The 14,929-nt window shown below is 51.0% G+C and overlaps 2 protein-coding genes across 5 annotated transcripts in view; both read right to left on the minus strand.

Moving 5' to 3' along the window:
* PROB1 (proline rich basic protein 1) overlaps positions 1-3,683 on the minus strand; it is a 6,027-nt gene extending 2,344 nt beyond the window's left edge. Inside the window, 3 exon segments of the mRNA XM_027774848.1 lie at positions 7-1,716; positions 1,719-2,157; positions 2,159-3,683. Of these exon segments, the coding sequence (XP_027630649.1) occupies positions 7-1,716; positions 1,719-2,157; positions 2,159-2,289 (2,280 nt within the window). The 5' untranslated portion in view covers positions 2,290-3,683.
* A 366-nt stretch (positions 3,684-4,049) lies between these two features.
* SPATA24 (spermatogenesis associated 24) lies at positions 4,050-12,516 on the minus strand. 4 transcript variants are annotated; one of them, XM_006156184.3, is made up of 6 exons: positions 12,334-12,512; positions 11,430-11,546; positions 11,099-11,229; positions 10,943-11,013; positions 4,307-4,409; positions 4,050-4,200 (listed from the first exon to the last, which is right to left on the minus strand). In XM_006156184.3, exons 1-6 carry the CDS (start codon positions 12,448-12,450, stop codon positions 4,071-4,073), a joined length of 669 nt encoding a protein of 222 aa, XP_006156246.1. In that variant the 5' UTR covers positions 12,451-12,512; the 3' UTR covers positions 4,050-4,070. The 4 variants fall into 4 exon arrangements, with proteins under 4 accessions (XP_006156246.1, XP_006156247.1, XP_014446298.1 ...); XM_006156185.3 differs by having other exon boundaries at positions 11,430-11,495; positions 12,334-12,511; XM_014590812.2 differs by lacking the exons at positions 4,050-4,200; positions 4,307-4,409 and adding an exon at positions 8,035-8,398 and having other exon boundaries at positions 12,334-12,516.
* Between the last annotated feature and the right edge of the window lie 2,413 nt (positions 12,517-14,929).

The raw sequence follows: 14,929 nt of genomic DNA on the forward strand, positions 1-14,929 counted from the left end.
CCCAGGGCTCGAGTTGGGGTGCGCCTGAGGGGAGCTGGGGCGGGGCGGCCCTACCGGGGACAGCTGGGGTGAGGTGCGAGCGCCGCCTAGAGGGCTGGTCCGACTCTCGCTGTCTGGAACGAGGCGCTGGGCCTCGGCATCCCGGTTCTCTGCAGCCCGGCCGCGCACGTGGCCTCCCGGGACTCCCTCCGGCCGATAGCCCAGGGTCAGGGCACCAGGCAAGCGGATCTCAGAGCGCGCGAAGGGTTTCGCGGTGCTGTTCTCTGCCCTCCGCCGCGGCACCCCGTTAGGCTGCGAGGCGTCCCGGGGAACCTTGTCGAGAGATGGCTCTGGGGGCTCGTAGGGGTGCGGCACGACCGTCAGAAAGTCCTTGAGAAAAACGGAAGTGTAGTGAGCTGGGGCGGGGGACCCCAGCGCCGGAAGCTCCTGCGTCTTGGGCGCGCCGCCCTCTTCCCAGCAGGAGTCCCCAGCGGGCGCAGGCAGCCGTGGGACCCCGGCCCCCGCGGGGAAGCTTGGCGCGTACGTAGTCTTCACGATCTTGCGCACATCTCGGGGCCGCGGAATAGCCACGCGCGGGCGCTCGGAGCCCGCTTCTCCAGGGCCCAAGGCCTCCGGGTGCGCCTCGGCGTCTAGGGTACTCACGAGGTGATTGCGGGGCGGCTCGGGTGCAGCCACCTCTGGCGACGGCTGACTGCCTCGGAAGGCAAGTTCCGGGATCTCCCGCGTGGGTAGATTCTGCGCCTCTGTTAGTTCCGCAGTTCCGGGTGTGGATGGTGTAGACGGTACCAGCTCCTCCTGAGCTAGGCCATTCAGAGCTTCCCGCGTAAATACTGTGGTTGAACCCTGCACCACTGGATCCCACTGCACTTGAGGCGATGGGCTCCGCGTCCCAGTAAGACTATTTGGAGCCTCCCAAGGTAACAAAGGTGACGGGGAAGGGCTCCTACCCGGCTTTGCCGCACTTCTGATTGCCCGACTGGGGACCTCCCAGAGGCCAGGAGCTTCGGGGGATGGGCTCCTGGCCCTGACGACGCCCTTATTCCACTGGGCAAAGGTCGGAGGGGAAGGGCTCCTCCGGCTGACGGTTTCCTCGACGACGGGATTCTGGTTTTCCCACACGGAGGATGCTTCCGGGAACGACGAACTACTCCCCCTCGGAACAGTCCTATCCCACGAGGGCAGGTTGTGGGGGGACGGGCAGCGAGGACCCCGCACAGCCTCATTTGGAGCCTGCCACAGCGGTGACGGGCTCCTGGGCCTCACAGTTGGACTCGGAATCTCCCCGGGGGTCCGAGATTTTAAAGGTGGACTCTGTGCCCTTTGGACGATTCGATCCAGAGTCTCCCGCGGGAACCGGGTCTTGGGTTCCTGGTTGCGCGCCTCCTGAAGCTTCTCCTCTGACTGCAGGAAGATACTGGAACTAACAGGACCCAGCGGCTCGGTCCCAGGCGCGGGCTTGTCGCGCCGAATCGCGCGCTCGCGGAGACTAGGCCACGGTCGTAGGACTCTGCTGGGAGCCGAACCGTTTTGTATGCGCGGTGGCCGAGCCTTAGCCTCCTCCAGGACCACGCGTGTGCTGCTGGCCGCCTTCTGGGTCGCAGGTTCCAGCCGCCCTGAGGGCCCGAAGGTGGCGCTGCTCGTGGGTGGGCCGGCAGGGCTCAGTTTTCTGGCCAGTGCTGTCTGCACCAGGCCCGCGGCGTCCTGCAGGCGGCCCAACCCAGCGCCTCGTCCGGGGAGCCGGTGCGCAGGAGCAGTCGCGGGCGCGGCGCGCTGGTAGTCCGCGGAGGACTCCGGGGCCGAGGGCGCAGCTCGATCTGACGCTTGGGTACCGTCCGGGGCCTGGTGGGCGCCGTGCGCTCCTCCAGAGCCACCTCAACACATTCGAACTGCGCGGGGACGGCCTCACTGGGTCCGCGGGCCCGTAGCTCCAGGTAGGTGGCCCAGCGGGAGCCACCATCGGGAGTCTGGGGCTGCGGTGGGATGGGGGATGGAGACGCTGGCCTGGGTGGCGAGGGGCTGCTGAAAGCCGGCTCCGTGAGTTGTTGCACCTCGCGATCCTCCGCGTCGGAGCGGCAGAGCAGGGGCCCGGCGCTGAAGATGACTTCCATCTCCCCCGACGGCAGCATGCGCAGCTGGGGCTTGGGTGGCCACGGGGCAGGGGGGCTCTGGAGAACCTGGAGCTGTGTGGTAGGAGCCTGACGATCCGGAGGAATCCTGGCGCCGCGCGGGGGCCGCAGGCAGCCGCCTCGGGAGACCAGGCAGGGCTGGCGGGGCGAGCGCGGTCAGCATGGTGGGGCCAGACGCCGCGCACTACCTCCCTCGCATTCACCTCCGCTGGTGGCGCCCGCACTGTCCCCGCCCCGCCCGAGGATGCCGTGGGGTCACCGCGCCTTAAAGCAGCCGCGTCCACTCCCGACCTAGCAGCGACGGCTGCAGGAGAGACTGGGGCTGCAGACCTTACCCCTCCAATCCTCCATGCCGAACCAACACTCTTTGGCACTGGACTGAGCGGTGGAGCTAGGACTCCAGGGTGGCTTGACAGGCAGACAAGGGGAAGGTACACCCAACTTTGGAGCCGGGAGCTGGGCCCCACTCTATCCACCTGCTGGAGGTCAAGCGCTACAGTATGGGGTTCAGGCTGTGAGCCAGGGACCCAGACCTTCAGGCCAGGCAACTCAGTCCTTCCAGCAATGTCAGTATCTTCTCATCACAACAGGGCACCCCCACCTATCTCCTCTTGCCCCAACTAGAGTTTACCAGGTGGGATCCTGGATCCCAAACATCCCCCACAAACTTTGAAGAAATGAGAGTTCTCCCCAGTTCCAAAAGTTGTGCTGGGGCCTTGGGAAGGTGCTGTCCCTGGCTGGATCACTCAGCAGGACCTAATTGGAAGGTCTGAAGTGGAAGCTGACCTAGCACCCAGAACAAGCCTTAGATACTGATGTGGGGTTTCTTTAAAACCTATGGGGTAGCTTGTAGTTTCCTCTAAACCGCCCCCCCCCCCACCTTTCAGACAAGAACAACTCTGTACTCACAAGGCCCTCATTTCAGCCCCTTCAACCTTAAGACAGGTGCTGATGGGGAAGTAGCTACCACCTGTCATTGTTTCATGACAATGGACATCACTTGCCCTTAAACTTGTGGCTGCAAGGTCCTGCAATGACTCAGGCCCCAGCTGGCTCTGGAGCTAAGCACTGGCCCCTCCCATGCGCTCCCCCTCACAGTGACCCAGTAGAGGCTAGCTTGACTGACTCAGCTGTCCCTGAAGTGTGTCCCTATGATCTCCTAGGGCACACTCAGTCATGGCTTTGGAAAACCTAGTCTGTTCGTCACATCCAGCCCTCCCTGTGCAACTTGAGCAATGTGACCCCTTCCCAGACTATTTCCCCACCATAAAAATAGACACTGGATTGTCTTTTCCCCTTTCATTTGATGAGCTTCCATTTGAGGGAAGTGTAGGAAGGTCCAAATGGGATTCATGGGTATAACATGCTTGTGACATGATAGAAACTGATTCCCAGATTCACTGTGGTCCTGGAACCCCACTTTGAAGCCTGTCATCAGGGCTTCACACACACACACACACACACACACACATACACACAAAGCCCTTGCTGCTCTATAGCCAAGCCTGGAGAGTTAAATTTACCAGGGCATGGGAGTGGGGTGGGATGTTACTGTAGTAACCACGGCTGTTTGGATGAGAAGGGATTAAATAGCAAAGACAGGGGAGGTGCCTACTAGACAACGAAGCTCCTCCTCTAGGCTCCAACCCCCCATTCCCAGGGGCCCCAAGTACTACCCAAAGGGAGGGAGCAAAGTAGCAGAGGCTGGTGGCTGGAACAGGAATGGCCTAGAGTGGGTGGTTCAAGGTTTGTCTCCAACCCTGACCTGATTCTCAGGTCACCACGGCCTAGGAGGCAGGCAAGAAGTGCTTGCTGCCTTTTCCCTTTCCTGGAAGTCAGACCTGGGGAGACGGGACCCACAGAGATGGCAATGGTAGGGTTGGGGACTCCCCAGAGCAGACAAGGCAGAAGTGGGGCATGATAGAGAACAGGAAAATGACCATTTTATTTTTCCCTGAGCCGCTGGTGGCTGCGGGCCTGATGCGCCCCTGAGGCTTTCTTATGCTTCTGGTCCAGCACCTGGGCCATGTAGTTCTCCTGCTGCTTCTGGATCCGGAAGTCAGACATGTGATTCCTGCAATGGAGCCAGCTAGTCGCAGGCTGTGGACAGCCCAAGGCAGGGGCCAGAGGTCTGGCTCCTTGCTTCCATCAACAACCCCCAGCCTGGACAATCCCCTCACCTGAAGATCTGTTTCTGCTGGCTGATAACTTGCTGCAACTCCTTAATCTCATTCTCTTTGCCATTAAGTATATCTTCTTGCTTTATAATGTGAGACTCAATTTCTGTGGGGGAGAGAGGCAGGGAGGAGGGGTGGTTCCTGTCCTGATTCCTTCCTAAGACATTCTCACAGGGGACTTTTCAGAACTTGGCTCCCCCAACCCTGGGGCTCTTCATGAAGAGTTGCTCCTACCTCAGTATCAATAAGTTTTATTGAGTTTCTGGGAGGCAGGCAATGTCTGGCAATTGTGTCATTTGTTATGTCAATTGTTATGAAACAGAGACTTCCTAACTGCTCTGGGCCAGGGGCCCCACTGGTGGGCAGGTGAAAGGCCTTGGAGAGAGGTGGGCAGCCCTGCCCAAAGGCAAGAGGATGAATGGCTTTGGCCTTCAACTCCTACAGGTATTTACAGAAATCACTTCAATAAGACCTTACCTAGTCTAAAAATGACAATTCTTCTCTATACTTCTGACCTTTTTCTGATTTGTTTTTCTTGTTAGCACTTATATCTAACATACCATACAGTTTTACTCATTTGTGTTCTCTCCCTTTAGATTTAAGGTTTCCACAAAGACAAGGACTTTTGTTTTACTCACTGTCTTATCTGCAAGGCCTAAATCAGTACAGGCACAGGGTAGGTGTACAATAAATTTATTTGTGAAATGAATGAGTGGGGCGTCCCCTGGAGGATTAGGACTTAGAAACATCTAGCCTCCTCACCTCAGTTCAACCAGACCTGCTGAGGCCAGCTAAATGCCTAGCCCTGTTCTAGGGGTAGGGGAGAAGATGTGGTCCCTGCTCTCAGGCAACTCCTGAGAAAAGTCAGGACTCAGGAACCAGTCAGAGAATATATTTGGATAAAATGAGTAAGGCACTGATGAGGCAGTGCTACCACTTTGGTAACCAAAGTGCAAGTTGCCTCCCTTTTCAGACTTTTTTCCTTATCTGTAAGATGGGGTCAGAGATGGATGGCCCCCACTTCACAATGGGGGTGAGGAGACCTGGTGAGACAGTGGTGGTAAAGCCTACCTCTAAATTAAGGGTACACTGTATGCAAAGATGATTTTTGTGTCTTGAGTTGAAATCCGAGGAGGCCGTAGAGGTCTGCCCCTCATAGACCCCTGGAAAATGCTCTTTTAGTTAAAAAAAAAAGTATTTATCCCATGGAGGTAGGCAGCATCTCCAGCAGGGTTCTGATGCCATGATTTATACCCTAGGCCCAGCCAGTCCTGGATTATGGGCGTGCATATACCCAACATAGGAAGCTTCTGGGTATGAACCTGAAACCCACCTCTGCGGGTCAGCCTCACAGAATGTTGTGTTTTACTACCACACAACCATCCAGCGGTGAGCTGTGAAAAATTCTGACAAAGGAAAAATATCCTACTGCCTTTAAAAGTTGGACAAGGATTGGGACCAACAGGTGGCATAATGGTTATGCTGCTAGACTCCCATGTAGTTGAGCATGGTTTGAGTCCCAGACCCGGCGGCTTAAAATTCACACTAGGCACATGTGTGTGCATGCCCAAAATCCCAAGAAGAGAGTGGAAAAGAGATTGCAACGTGGTCATCCCCCTGGGGAGTGATTTCTCATTTTCTGTCTTTCCGGCAAGCACACATGCCCTATAGCAAAAATCTCTCTTAAGAAAAAAAAAAAAAGTTGGACAAGAATTAATAATTAGAGCACAAACTGAAAATGCAGAAGTGCTGAAGCATTTAAAATGTAAGAAGAGGGCCAGCAGATGGCATGGTGGTTCAGGTGTTGAACTCTCACATGGCTGACCATGGTTTGAGTCCCTGACCTGGAAGCTTGCTTTCTCACGTTCCCTCTCTCTCTGCCTCTCTCTAGTGAGTTCACATGCCATGTCGCAAACTTAGAAAATAACAATAGGGACCAGCAGTTGGTGTAATGGCTATGTTGCTGGACTCCCATGTAGTCAACCATAGTTCGAGTCCTGGACCTGGTGGCTTAAACTCACGCCAGGCGTGTGTGCATGTGTGCCCAAGATCCTGAGAGGAGAATGGAGGAGAAGGGATTGCGGTGTGGCCACCCCCCCAGGGGGTGATTTCTCACTTTCTGTCTCTATGTCTCTCTCTTTCTGGCAAGTGCATGCACCCTATAGCAAAAACTTCTTAAAAAAATAATAATTATAAATAAAATTAAATACTTAGAAAAATAAAATTTAAGAAGAGAAAATGTGGTAAAAACTTATGGCACAGGGGCCAGTAGTTGGTATAGTGGTTAGCACTCTGGACCTCCACATGGCCTATTGCATAGTTCAAGTCCCAGACCTGGCATCTTGAAAAACATGCCAGGTGAGTGTAAGTACATGCCCAAAATCCTTAGAGGAGAGAGAGATGGAGACGGGATTGCAGCATGTACGTATCCCCATAGTAGGTACTTTTTCACCATCCCCCCCAACTCTAGTAAGCACATGTGCTTTTTAGCTTAATTAATTAATTAATTAATTAAAATTATGTGTGTGTTGGGGCCAGCAGATGGCGTAATGCCTACATCGCTGGACTCCCACATGGCCAACTATGTTCAAGTCCTGGACCCGGTGACTCGAAACTCACACTGGGCATGTGTGCACGTGTGCTGAAAATTCAGAGACGAGAATGGAGGCCCAGGGATTGCGGCGTGTCTATTCTCCCACCCTGGGTGAAGGTGATTTCTCACTTTCTCTCTGGTGAGTGCACATACCCTATAACAAAAATCTCTCAAAAAAATGTATATGTGAAAAAAAATGTATATGTGTGTATTATATATATAACATATAAATACATATAAAGTTAAGGCCCAGTGGGCCATGCAGTGGTAATGCAATGCTTTGTGGTACGATACCCACACGGGAAGATCCCAGGTCCATATGCTAAGGTCTGCCTATATACAATGGGACATGAACACGTATGCCCATGCTGCTGGCAGGCTGAGGCTAGGGGTGGATCACAGCATGAGGACCCTGCTGGGGGGTCTCTCTCTCATGGAGAAAATAGATGAAAAAACTTAACAAAAAAATTCTTAAGGCACAACATGAAAAAGAGGAAAGAGATACCAGTGAATGGGAGAGGATGAAAGCATAGTACCTGGGATTCTAAGACCCAGACTACTGAGCCTCCTTCCAAGGGTTGGCCAGCTACTCTGGATTCACTGCTTGTGAAGTTCTTTCGAAAAAAAGAATTAGAAATGTGTGTGACTCTTTTAAAGTAGAACCTGTGGCACTGAATGACAGAATGGTTAAAAAATCCCTTAGAGAAGAATAAGGAACTATGTAAATGGGGGCCGGCAGGTAGTATGGTGGTTAAAGGCATGGACTCCCACATGGCTGACCACAGTTCAAGTCCTGGACCTGGTGGCTTGCTTTCTCATTTTCCCTCTCTCTGTCTCTCTCTGATCAAACTGGAAAAAATATTAATAATAACAATTAATAAATAAAGTTAAATAATTCTTTTTTTTTAAATAAAATAATTCTTTAAAAAAAATTTTTTTTGAGAAGTTTTTGCTATAGGGCATGTGCACTTGCCAGAAAGACAGAGAGAGACAGAGAGATGGAAAGCGAGAAATTACCCCCTGGGGGGATGGCCATGCCATAGTCCCTTCTCCTCCAGGGATCTTGGGCATGCACGCACACATGCCCTGTGTGAGCTTAAGTCCTGGGTCCGGGACTTGAACTGTGGTCAACTACATGGGAGTCCAGTGACATAGCCATTACATCAACTGCTGGTCCCCCCAAAATAATTTTTTTTTTTTTAAAAAGAACCATATAACTGTCAAAACCAAAGTGAAACCACACAAAGGGAGGTCTGGAGGGTAGAATAGGGCAAGGAGCATGGCCAGGGTGAGGTTGAGATTACCAAATTGGCCCAGATGAAGACTTGTGCCCCTTTGGAGGGGTTCAGGAAATTCTGGGGGTGGGGTGCAGTAAGGCCATTTCCCTATGACACACACACAGCTTCCACAAACAGATTCAGAACCCTTGGCTGATCTCTGTAGGAAGGAAATGCCCCAGAAGAAACGTTCTCTGGTTCTACCAGGAAAGAACTCCAGGTTCCCTAAAGGAAAGGAAGAATGCGCAGGGTTCAGTGGCCATGGTTATGGAGGCAGTGACTACCTGTAGGGCCCCAGGAAGCCAAGTAGGAGCCACTGATCAAGCTATGAAGACTGTTGGCCTGCCTGGTTAGCAGGCTAGAGACAGATGTGCCATCTTCCCAGTGAGACAACTCACTGGGACAGAGAAGGCTGGATTGGGGGGCTAGGAGTGCCCATGGCTCCAGGTGGGAGCCTCACCGAGAGGGACCTTGAGCCTCTTTTAGGCTTGGGCTCTGGCCTAGTTGAGATCTGTTGCAATCAATGAAGCAGATGTTGCATGTAGAATTCACATCTACTTTTTTTTTTTTTAATTTATTCATTCATTTATTTTAATTTGACCAGGGAAAGGTACAGAGAGAGAAAGAGAAGGAAAGTGAGAAAGCAAGCCACCAGTCTGGGACTCAAACTGTGGTCAGCCATGTGGGAGTGTCCAGCACCTTAACCACAACACCACCTGTTCATCCCCCACATCTACTTCTGGAGAGTTTTTTTGTTTTGTTTTGTTTTGCCATAGGGCATGTGTGCTCGCCAGACAGACAGAGAGACAGAAAGCGAGAAATCACCCCCCTGGGGGGATGGCCCCGCCGCAATCCCGTCTCCTCCATTTTCCTCTCGGGATCTTGGGCACGCACGCACATGTGCCCGGCGTGAGTCTTAAGCCACCGGGTCTGGGACATGAACTGCGGTCGACTACGTGGGAGTCCAGCGACATAGCCATTACGCTAACTGCTGGTCACCCCCACATCTACTTCTTAAACTAGATAAGGAGAATTTAGCATTCCAGGAAAATAAAAGGGGTTCTAGAGTCTAGGACCTCTGGATAGCTGACTCTGAAAGTGCCCTACAGCCCACAGCAACAAGAGCCAATAAGCTGGCCAGAAGCAACTGTAAGAAACAGAGCTGACAACTTATGGCCATAGACATATTTCATTTCACCCACACAATACTTCTAAAATTTTGATATTAGAACCACGCAGTGGCACAGGAGCAACTCAACTGGATCCACATGGGAAAGGTCCTGGGTTGGTGACACAGGATCTACTAGAACATTAAGGTCATGTGTGTATATCCATGACTTGGGCTGGCTGGGACAGAGTGGAGCAGAGTGTGAGAGCCTCCATGTTGAGGGGTGCCTATCTCTGTGTCTCAAAGAAGAAAAATAAAAAACTTAGAAAAATATTGAGGGGCTAGCAGGTGGCATGGTGGTTAAGGTGCTGGACTCCTACATGGCCAACTGTGGTTTGAGTTCCTGGATCTAATGGCTTGAAAATCATGCTGTGTGTGTGTGCACATGTGCTCAAAATCCCAAGAGGGGAAGGGAGGAGAAGGGACTGTGGCATGGCCATTTCCCCAGGGGTCGATTTCTCACTTTCTCTAACTCTCTCCAGTGACTGCGTGCACCCTATGGTAAAACCCTAAAAAAAGAAATTTTTTTTTTTGAAGTCAGTTGCCAACATTAAAATCTAAACCTTCTGGTTAGCAAGTGGCATGGTGGTTAAGGTGGCTGAAAATCATGCCTGGTGCATGTGCATGTGTACCCAAAGTCCTGAGAGCTGAATGGAAGGGAAGAGAATGCAGTGTAGCCATCCCCCTGGGGGACGATTTCTCTCTGCTGAGCATGCACACTTTATAGCAAAAACTTAAAAAAAAAAAAAAAAAAGTAAAAAGCTTTTTTTTTCCAGTTAATTCCATTACAACCTGGTTTTAGGGCCAGCAGGTGGCATGGTGGTTAAGGTGCTGGACTCTGGCTAACCATAGTTTGAGTCCCAGACCAAGTGCCTTGAAAATCATGCAGGACACATGTGCGTGCATGTCCAAAATCCTGAAAGGAGAATGGAGGAGAAAGGATTGTGTGTAGCTATCTCCCCCGGGGTGAGGGGTGATTTCTCACTTCCCCTCTCTGTCCCTGTCTCACTCTAATGAGCGCATGCATCTTATAGCCAAAATAAATACATAAATAAATAAATAATAAATTTTAAAGACATGGTTTCTGGTTTCTTTTTTAAAGATCTGGCACTCTTGGGCCCCACCCCCCAAAGGGAGGGGCTACACCCTTGAGACTGGAGCATGGCTCTCTGTGTTACCACAGTTCCCATGCCTCCCTATTGAGTTCCCAACCCTGAGACTAGGGGTCAGCTTCAAGTAGGGCCATGTTGCCGTGTTGTTTTTCCTCCTGTAACAGTTATGAGTAAAGTACACTATTTCTACTACCCATCAGAAGTGGGAAAATAAAAGGTGGACTAAGAAGGTTGTATGTTTCAAGAAAAATGGGAGCAAGCCCGTTCCTTTATGGCTGTGAAGAATATTGTAAGCCGACTGCTTCCCTCATTTCCGTGACCTGCCTTGTCCCTGAAGACCTTTTCGAAGGTGTGGCCCACCTGGGCTTGCCTGTGTCCTCAGCCGGGGACAGAAGTTGGGGTGAAACCCTGCCCTTGACACAGGCACTGGGCTACTAGGAAAGAGCCCATGAACGTAAGGGTTGGGGGGGGCACGGGCCTCCCGCCTACCATTGCATTTGGTGATGAGCTGGTCCTTCTTGCTAGATTCCTGCAGGGCTTTGCTCTTGACACTGGAGAGCCTGGGTTGGGGGTAAGATGAGAGGGTGGGCAGGCAGCAGGCAGATAGGAACCCCGACCCCCACAGCCCCACTGGGGCCCACTCACGCTTTCTCGAAGGCCAGCTTCTCTTTCTCCAGCTGCTTAGACAGCACTTCAACCTCTCCAAGAGCAAACTGCAACTTCTCCTCTTCCTTGGCCAGGAGGACCTTGGTCTTGGCGTGGGCAGCTTTCTCTTCCTGCAGGAACGGCAAGAGGCATATGACTCCAAGCCACCTGGAGTCTCTATCCCCCTTTCTCTGAGAGGTACAGGAAGATTCTAGTCACTCTTCTGGGCCCGGAGGCTCTCAAGAGGTCAATACTCAAAGATAATCTAACCACAGGGATCCTGGGTAATGAGGGAGGGAGGAATTAGGAGCCTACAGAGGCCTTTACTTACCACCAGCTTCTTCTCCACTGCCTGGAACTCTTCTTTACTGACAAAATTTTCATCCTGGAGAACCATCTGCAACAGAGCCTGGCTCAGGGAGGGTCTGGGATGGGTGGGAGAGGTGCCCTGTAGGGACCAGGACCAAGGATGATGGGATGATGCATTTAGAATGAGACTGAAGTCAGTTAAGTCATTTCACCTAAAAATGGGGAAATTGAGGCTCAGCAGCAACCAGGGAAAAAGAATGCAGAACTGCTGTTTGATTTTGGTTAACAGTTCTTAGCAAGGGGCCAGCAGGTGGCATGGTGGTGAAGGGCACTGAACTCCCACAAGGCTGACCATGGTTCGCGTCCTGGACCTGGCAGCTTACTTTCTCACTTTCTCTCTCTCTCTCTGTCCCTCTCTGGTCAAATTAGGATAAATAAACTTAAATAAAATAATTCTTTTAAAAACAAATTTCCTGGGGACCAGCAGTAAGCGTGATGGCTATGTCGCTGGACTGCCACATAGTCGACTGCGGTCCGCATCCCCGACCCAGTGACTTAAAACTCACGCCGGGTGCGTGTGCGTGCCTGCACCTGCCCAAGATCCCGAGAAGAGACTGGAGAAGGGATTGCGGAGTGGCCATCCCCCCTGGGGGGTGATTTCTCGCTTTCTGTCTCTCTGTCTGTCTGGCCAGCACACGCGCCCTATAGTGAAAACCTCTCCAAAAAAACACAAATTTCCTGGCAAATAGTCAGGAAGACCCCGCCCCTTTTTGGCCAGATCCTACCAACCATCTGAGCCCCGCCTCCTCCCGATGACGCCTTTGGCAATGTGTTCTAGCCACGCCCCTTGCATCGAAAGGCCTGGCACTGCCTCCGCCATCGAGGCCTCCAGTCCGGACTCTCCCTGATTTCTTCTGGCTGCGTACCACGTTCCTCAGCTGGTGGATCAGTTCCTCCTGAGATTCAATCACATCCCGCAGTTGATCGAAGGCGAGACATACAGATCCCGATCCCCCTTGCGACCACCCAAGGGGCGTCGCCATCTTCGCCCCGCCGGCTCGTTGGAAATGGCCGCCGCTGAGGGCCTCGCCACCGTCCCTCACCAATGAGAATGGGACGCCACAGAGCACCCTGGCAACCGGGGGCGGGGACTCCCACTGTAGCTGGGATTGAGGCACGCCCCTTAAAGGAGCCGCCTGGGCCTGGGAACTTCTAATAATTAGGAATTTAAATTTACAGGGAATTCGGACATTATTACATTTGTTTCTCAAGGAGCCCTGTGAGCAGGTAGCGACCCTTAGCCTTTTCCTAGGGACTGTTAAGTTGCAAGAACATAAAGCAAGAAGCAGTTTAGGCAATCTCTGTACCTTTAGCTTCTCATGCTCTTTTTCCTTCCCTAATCTCCAAATTTCCCCCAGGATATGAGACTCCAACCTCCTGAACACCGTTAGTACTTAGGGGAATTAGGCCTAAGAAATGAAGGGAGTATAAAATATCAGGCAGGGCCAGCGGGTGGTTTGGCACTTAAGGCCGCTGGATTCTATACCTGGAAGTCGATGGCGGGAGTCCTGGACCTGGCGGCTTGACAATCACTCCAAGGGGCAGAGACAGCAGGTGGGCAGTGGTTGAGGTGCTGGACTCCCACATGGCCTTGAGTCCTAGACCTGGCAACTTGAAAATCACGCTGGGTGTGTGTGCATGTTGTGCCCAAAGCCCCAGGAGGAGAGTACAGTGGAGGGGATTGCAGCGTAGCCATTCCCCCTAGAGGGTGATTTCTCACTATCCCTCTTATTGTCTCTCTTTCTCTCTGGCAAGCACAGATGCCTATGACAAAAACAAGAAAATAAAAAGAGAAGAGAAGAGAAAAAAAAAGGCACAACCGCCCTTGTGCATGAGTACTCAATCGCAAAGGAGGGGCTGGCAGGTGGCCTGGTGGCTAAGGGTGCTGGACTCCCACATGGTGAACCACGGTTCCAGTCCTGGACCTGGCAGCTTGCTTTCTCACTTTCCGTCTCTCTCTCTCTCGCTCTCACTTTGTCTATTCCTCTCCCTCTCACTCTGTCCCTCTCTGGTCAAATTAAAAAATAAGTAAATGAAAGTTAAATAAAATAATTATTTTAAACAAATCACAGTAAGAATAAAAAAAAAGAAGAAGAAAAGAAAAAAAAATTACAGGGCTGGCAGGTGGTGTGGTAGTTAAGGGCACTGGACTCCCACATGGTCAACTCCAGTTCAAGTCCTGGACCTGGTGGCTTGCTTTCTCACTCCCCCTCCCCCTCTTTCTGTCCCTATCTGGTCAAATTAAAAAAAAGTAAGTAAATAAATACAGTTAAATAAAACAACTCTATTTAAAAAATTGCAAAGGAGAAAGGAGAGGGGATTGTGGTGGCCATTTTCCTTGAGGGATGATTTCTCACTTTCCTTCTTTCTCTCCCTCAAAAATAAACCAAAAAAAGCTAGAGAATAAGAATGACTTCCCCAGAGATCCGGGTCTTCATGCTAGAAAACAAACTCTGAGCAGCTATTCTGGAGCCATGTCAAGGAGGTTCCTGAAGAACCTCAAGCCAGTGGGTGAACAGAAGTGGGGTTTGAGGAAGAGAGCTCTAAGATGGAGGCAGGGAAGAATAAGGAGCTCACACACATTCACCAAATCCCCATCAAAGGCTTTTTTTTTTCGGTGAAACCCTAAAAAGATTAGAGTTGGAGGAGAAAAAGTCAGCATATATATGTATATAGAATGTATATGTAATTTTAAAATAATTTTTATTTATTCATTCATTTGTTTTAATTTGAACAGAAACTCAATGAGAAAGCAAGCCACTAGGTCCAGGTTGCAAACCATGGTTGGGAGTGTCCAACAACTTAACCACCACACCACCTGCTGGTCCCTGAGTCAGTATATATTAATTGTTCATTATTTTGTGGTATATACTATATATTATTTAACATAATGTTCTTAAAAACTCGGTGAAATAGCTTCTATTATCCCTGTCTTACAGATGAGGAAACACAGACTCTATGAGAATTAATAACCACGCCAGGTGCGTGTACGTGTGTACCCAAGATCCCTAGAGGAGAATGGAGGAGAAGGGATTGTAGAATGGCCATCTCCCCTGGAGGGTGATTTCTCCCTTTCTGTCTGTCTCTCTTTGTATTTCTGGTGAATGCACGCTCCCTATAGCAAAAACCTCTCCCCAAAAAACAAAACAGAAAGAAAAAGAGAATGAATAACTTGTCCAAGGTCACTCAAGCTAGTAAAATGTGAAACAGGGTTCTGACATGGTCAATTTGATCCCAGAGTCTGTGTTTTTAAATTTTTATATGTTTTTAAATGTTCAAGTAATTAAATTTTATTTATCATGAGGTCGGCAGGTGGCATGTCAGTTAAAGCACTGGACTCCCACAGGGTTGACTGCAGTTCGAGTCCTGGACTTGGCGGCATGCTTTCTCATTCTCCCTTTCTCTCATTCTTTGTCTCTCTGGTTAAATTTAAAAAATAATAATGGGGCCAGCAGGTAGTGT

This window comes from Tupaia chinensis, unplaced genomic scaffold, assembly GCF_000334495.1.
Source record: "Tupaia chinensis unplaced genomic scaffold, TupChi_1.0 Scaffold000484_1, whole genome shotgun sequence".
In the NCBI taxonomy this organism is placed as follows: domain Eukaryota; kingdom Metazoa; phylum Chordata; class Mammalia; order Scandentia; family Tupaiidae; genus Tupaia; species Tupaia belangeri.

Coding starts and splice junctions, on each gene's coding strand:
- SPATA24 (XM_014590812.2), bottom strand. CDS start 12,450: ATGGCGACGCCCCTTGGGTGGTCGCAAGGGGGATCGGGATCTGTATGT. Junction 11,014..11,098: donor AAGCTGGCCTTCGAGAAAGC/GTGAGTGGGCCC, acceptor CCCCCAACCCAG/GCTCTCCAGTGTCAAGAGCA. Junction 8,399..10,942: donor GCTCATCACCAAATGCAATG/GTAGGCGGGAGG, acceptor CCTTTCCTTTAG/GGAACCTGGAGTTCTTTCCT.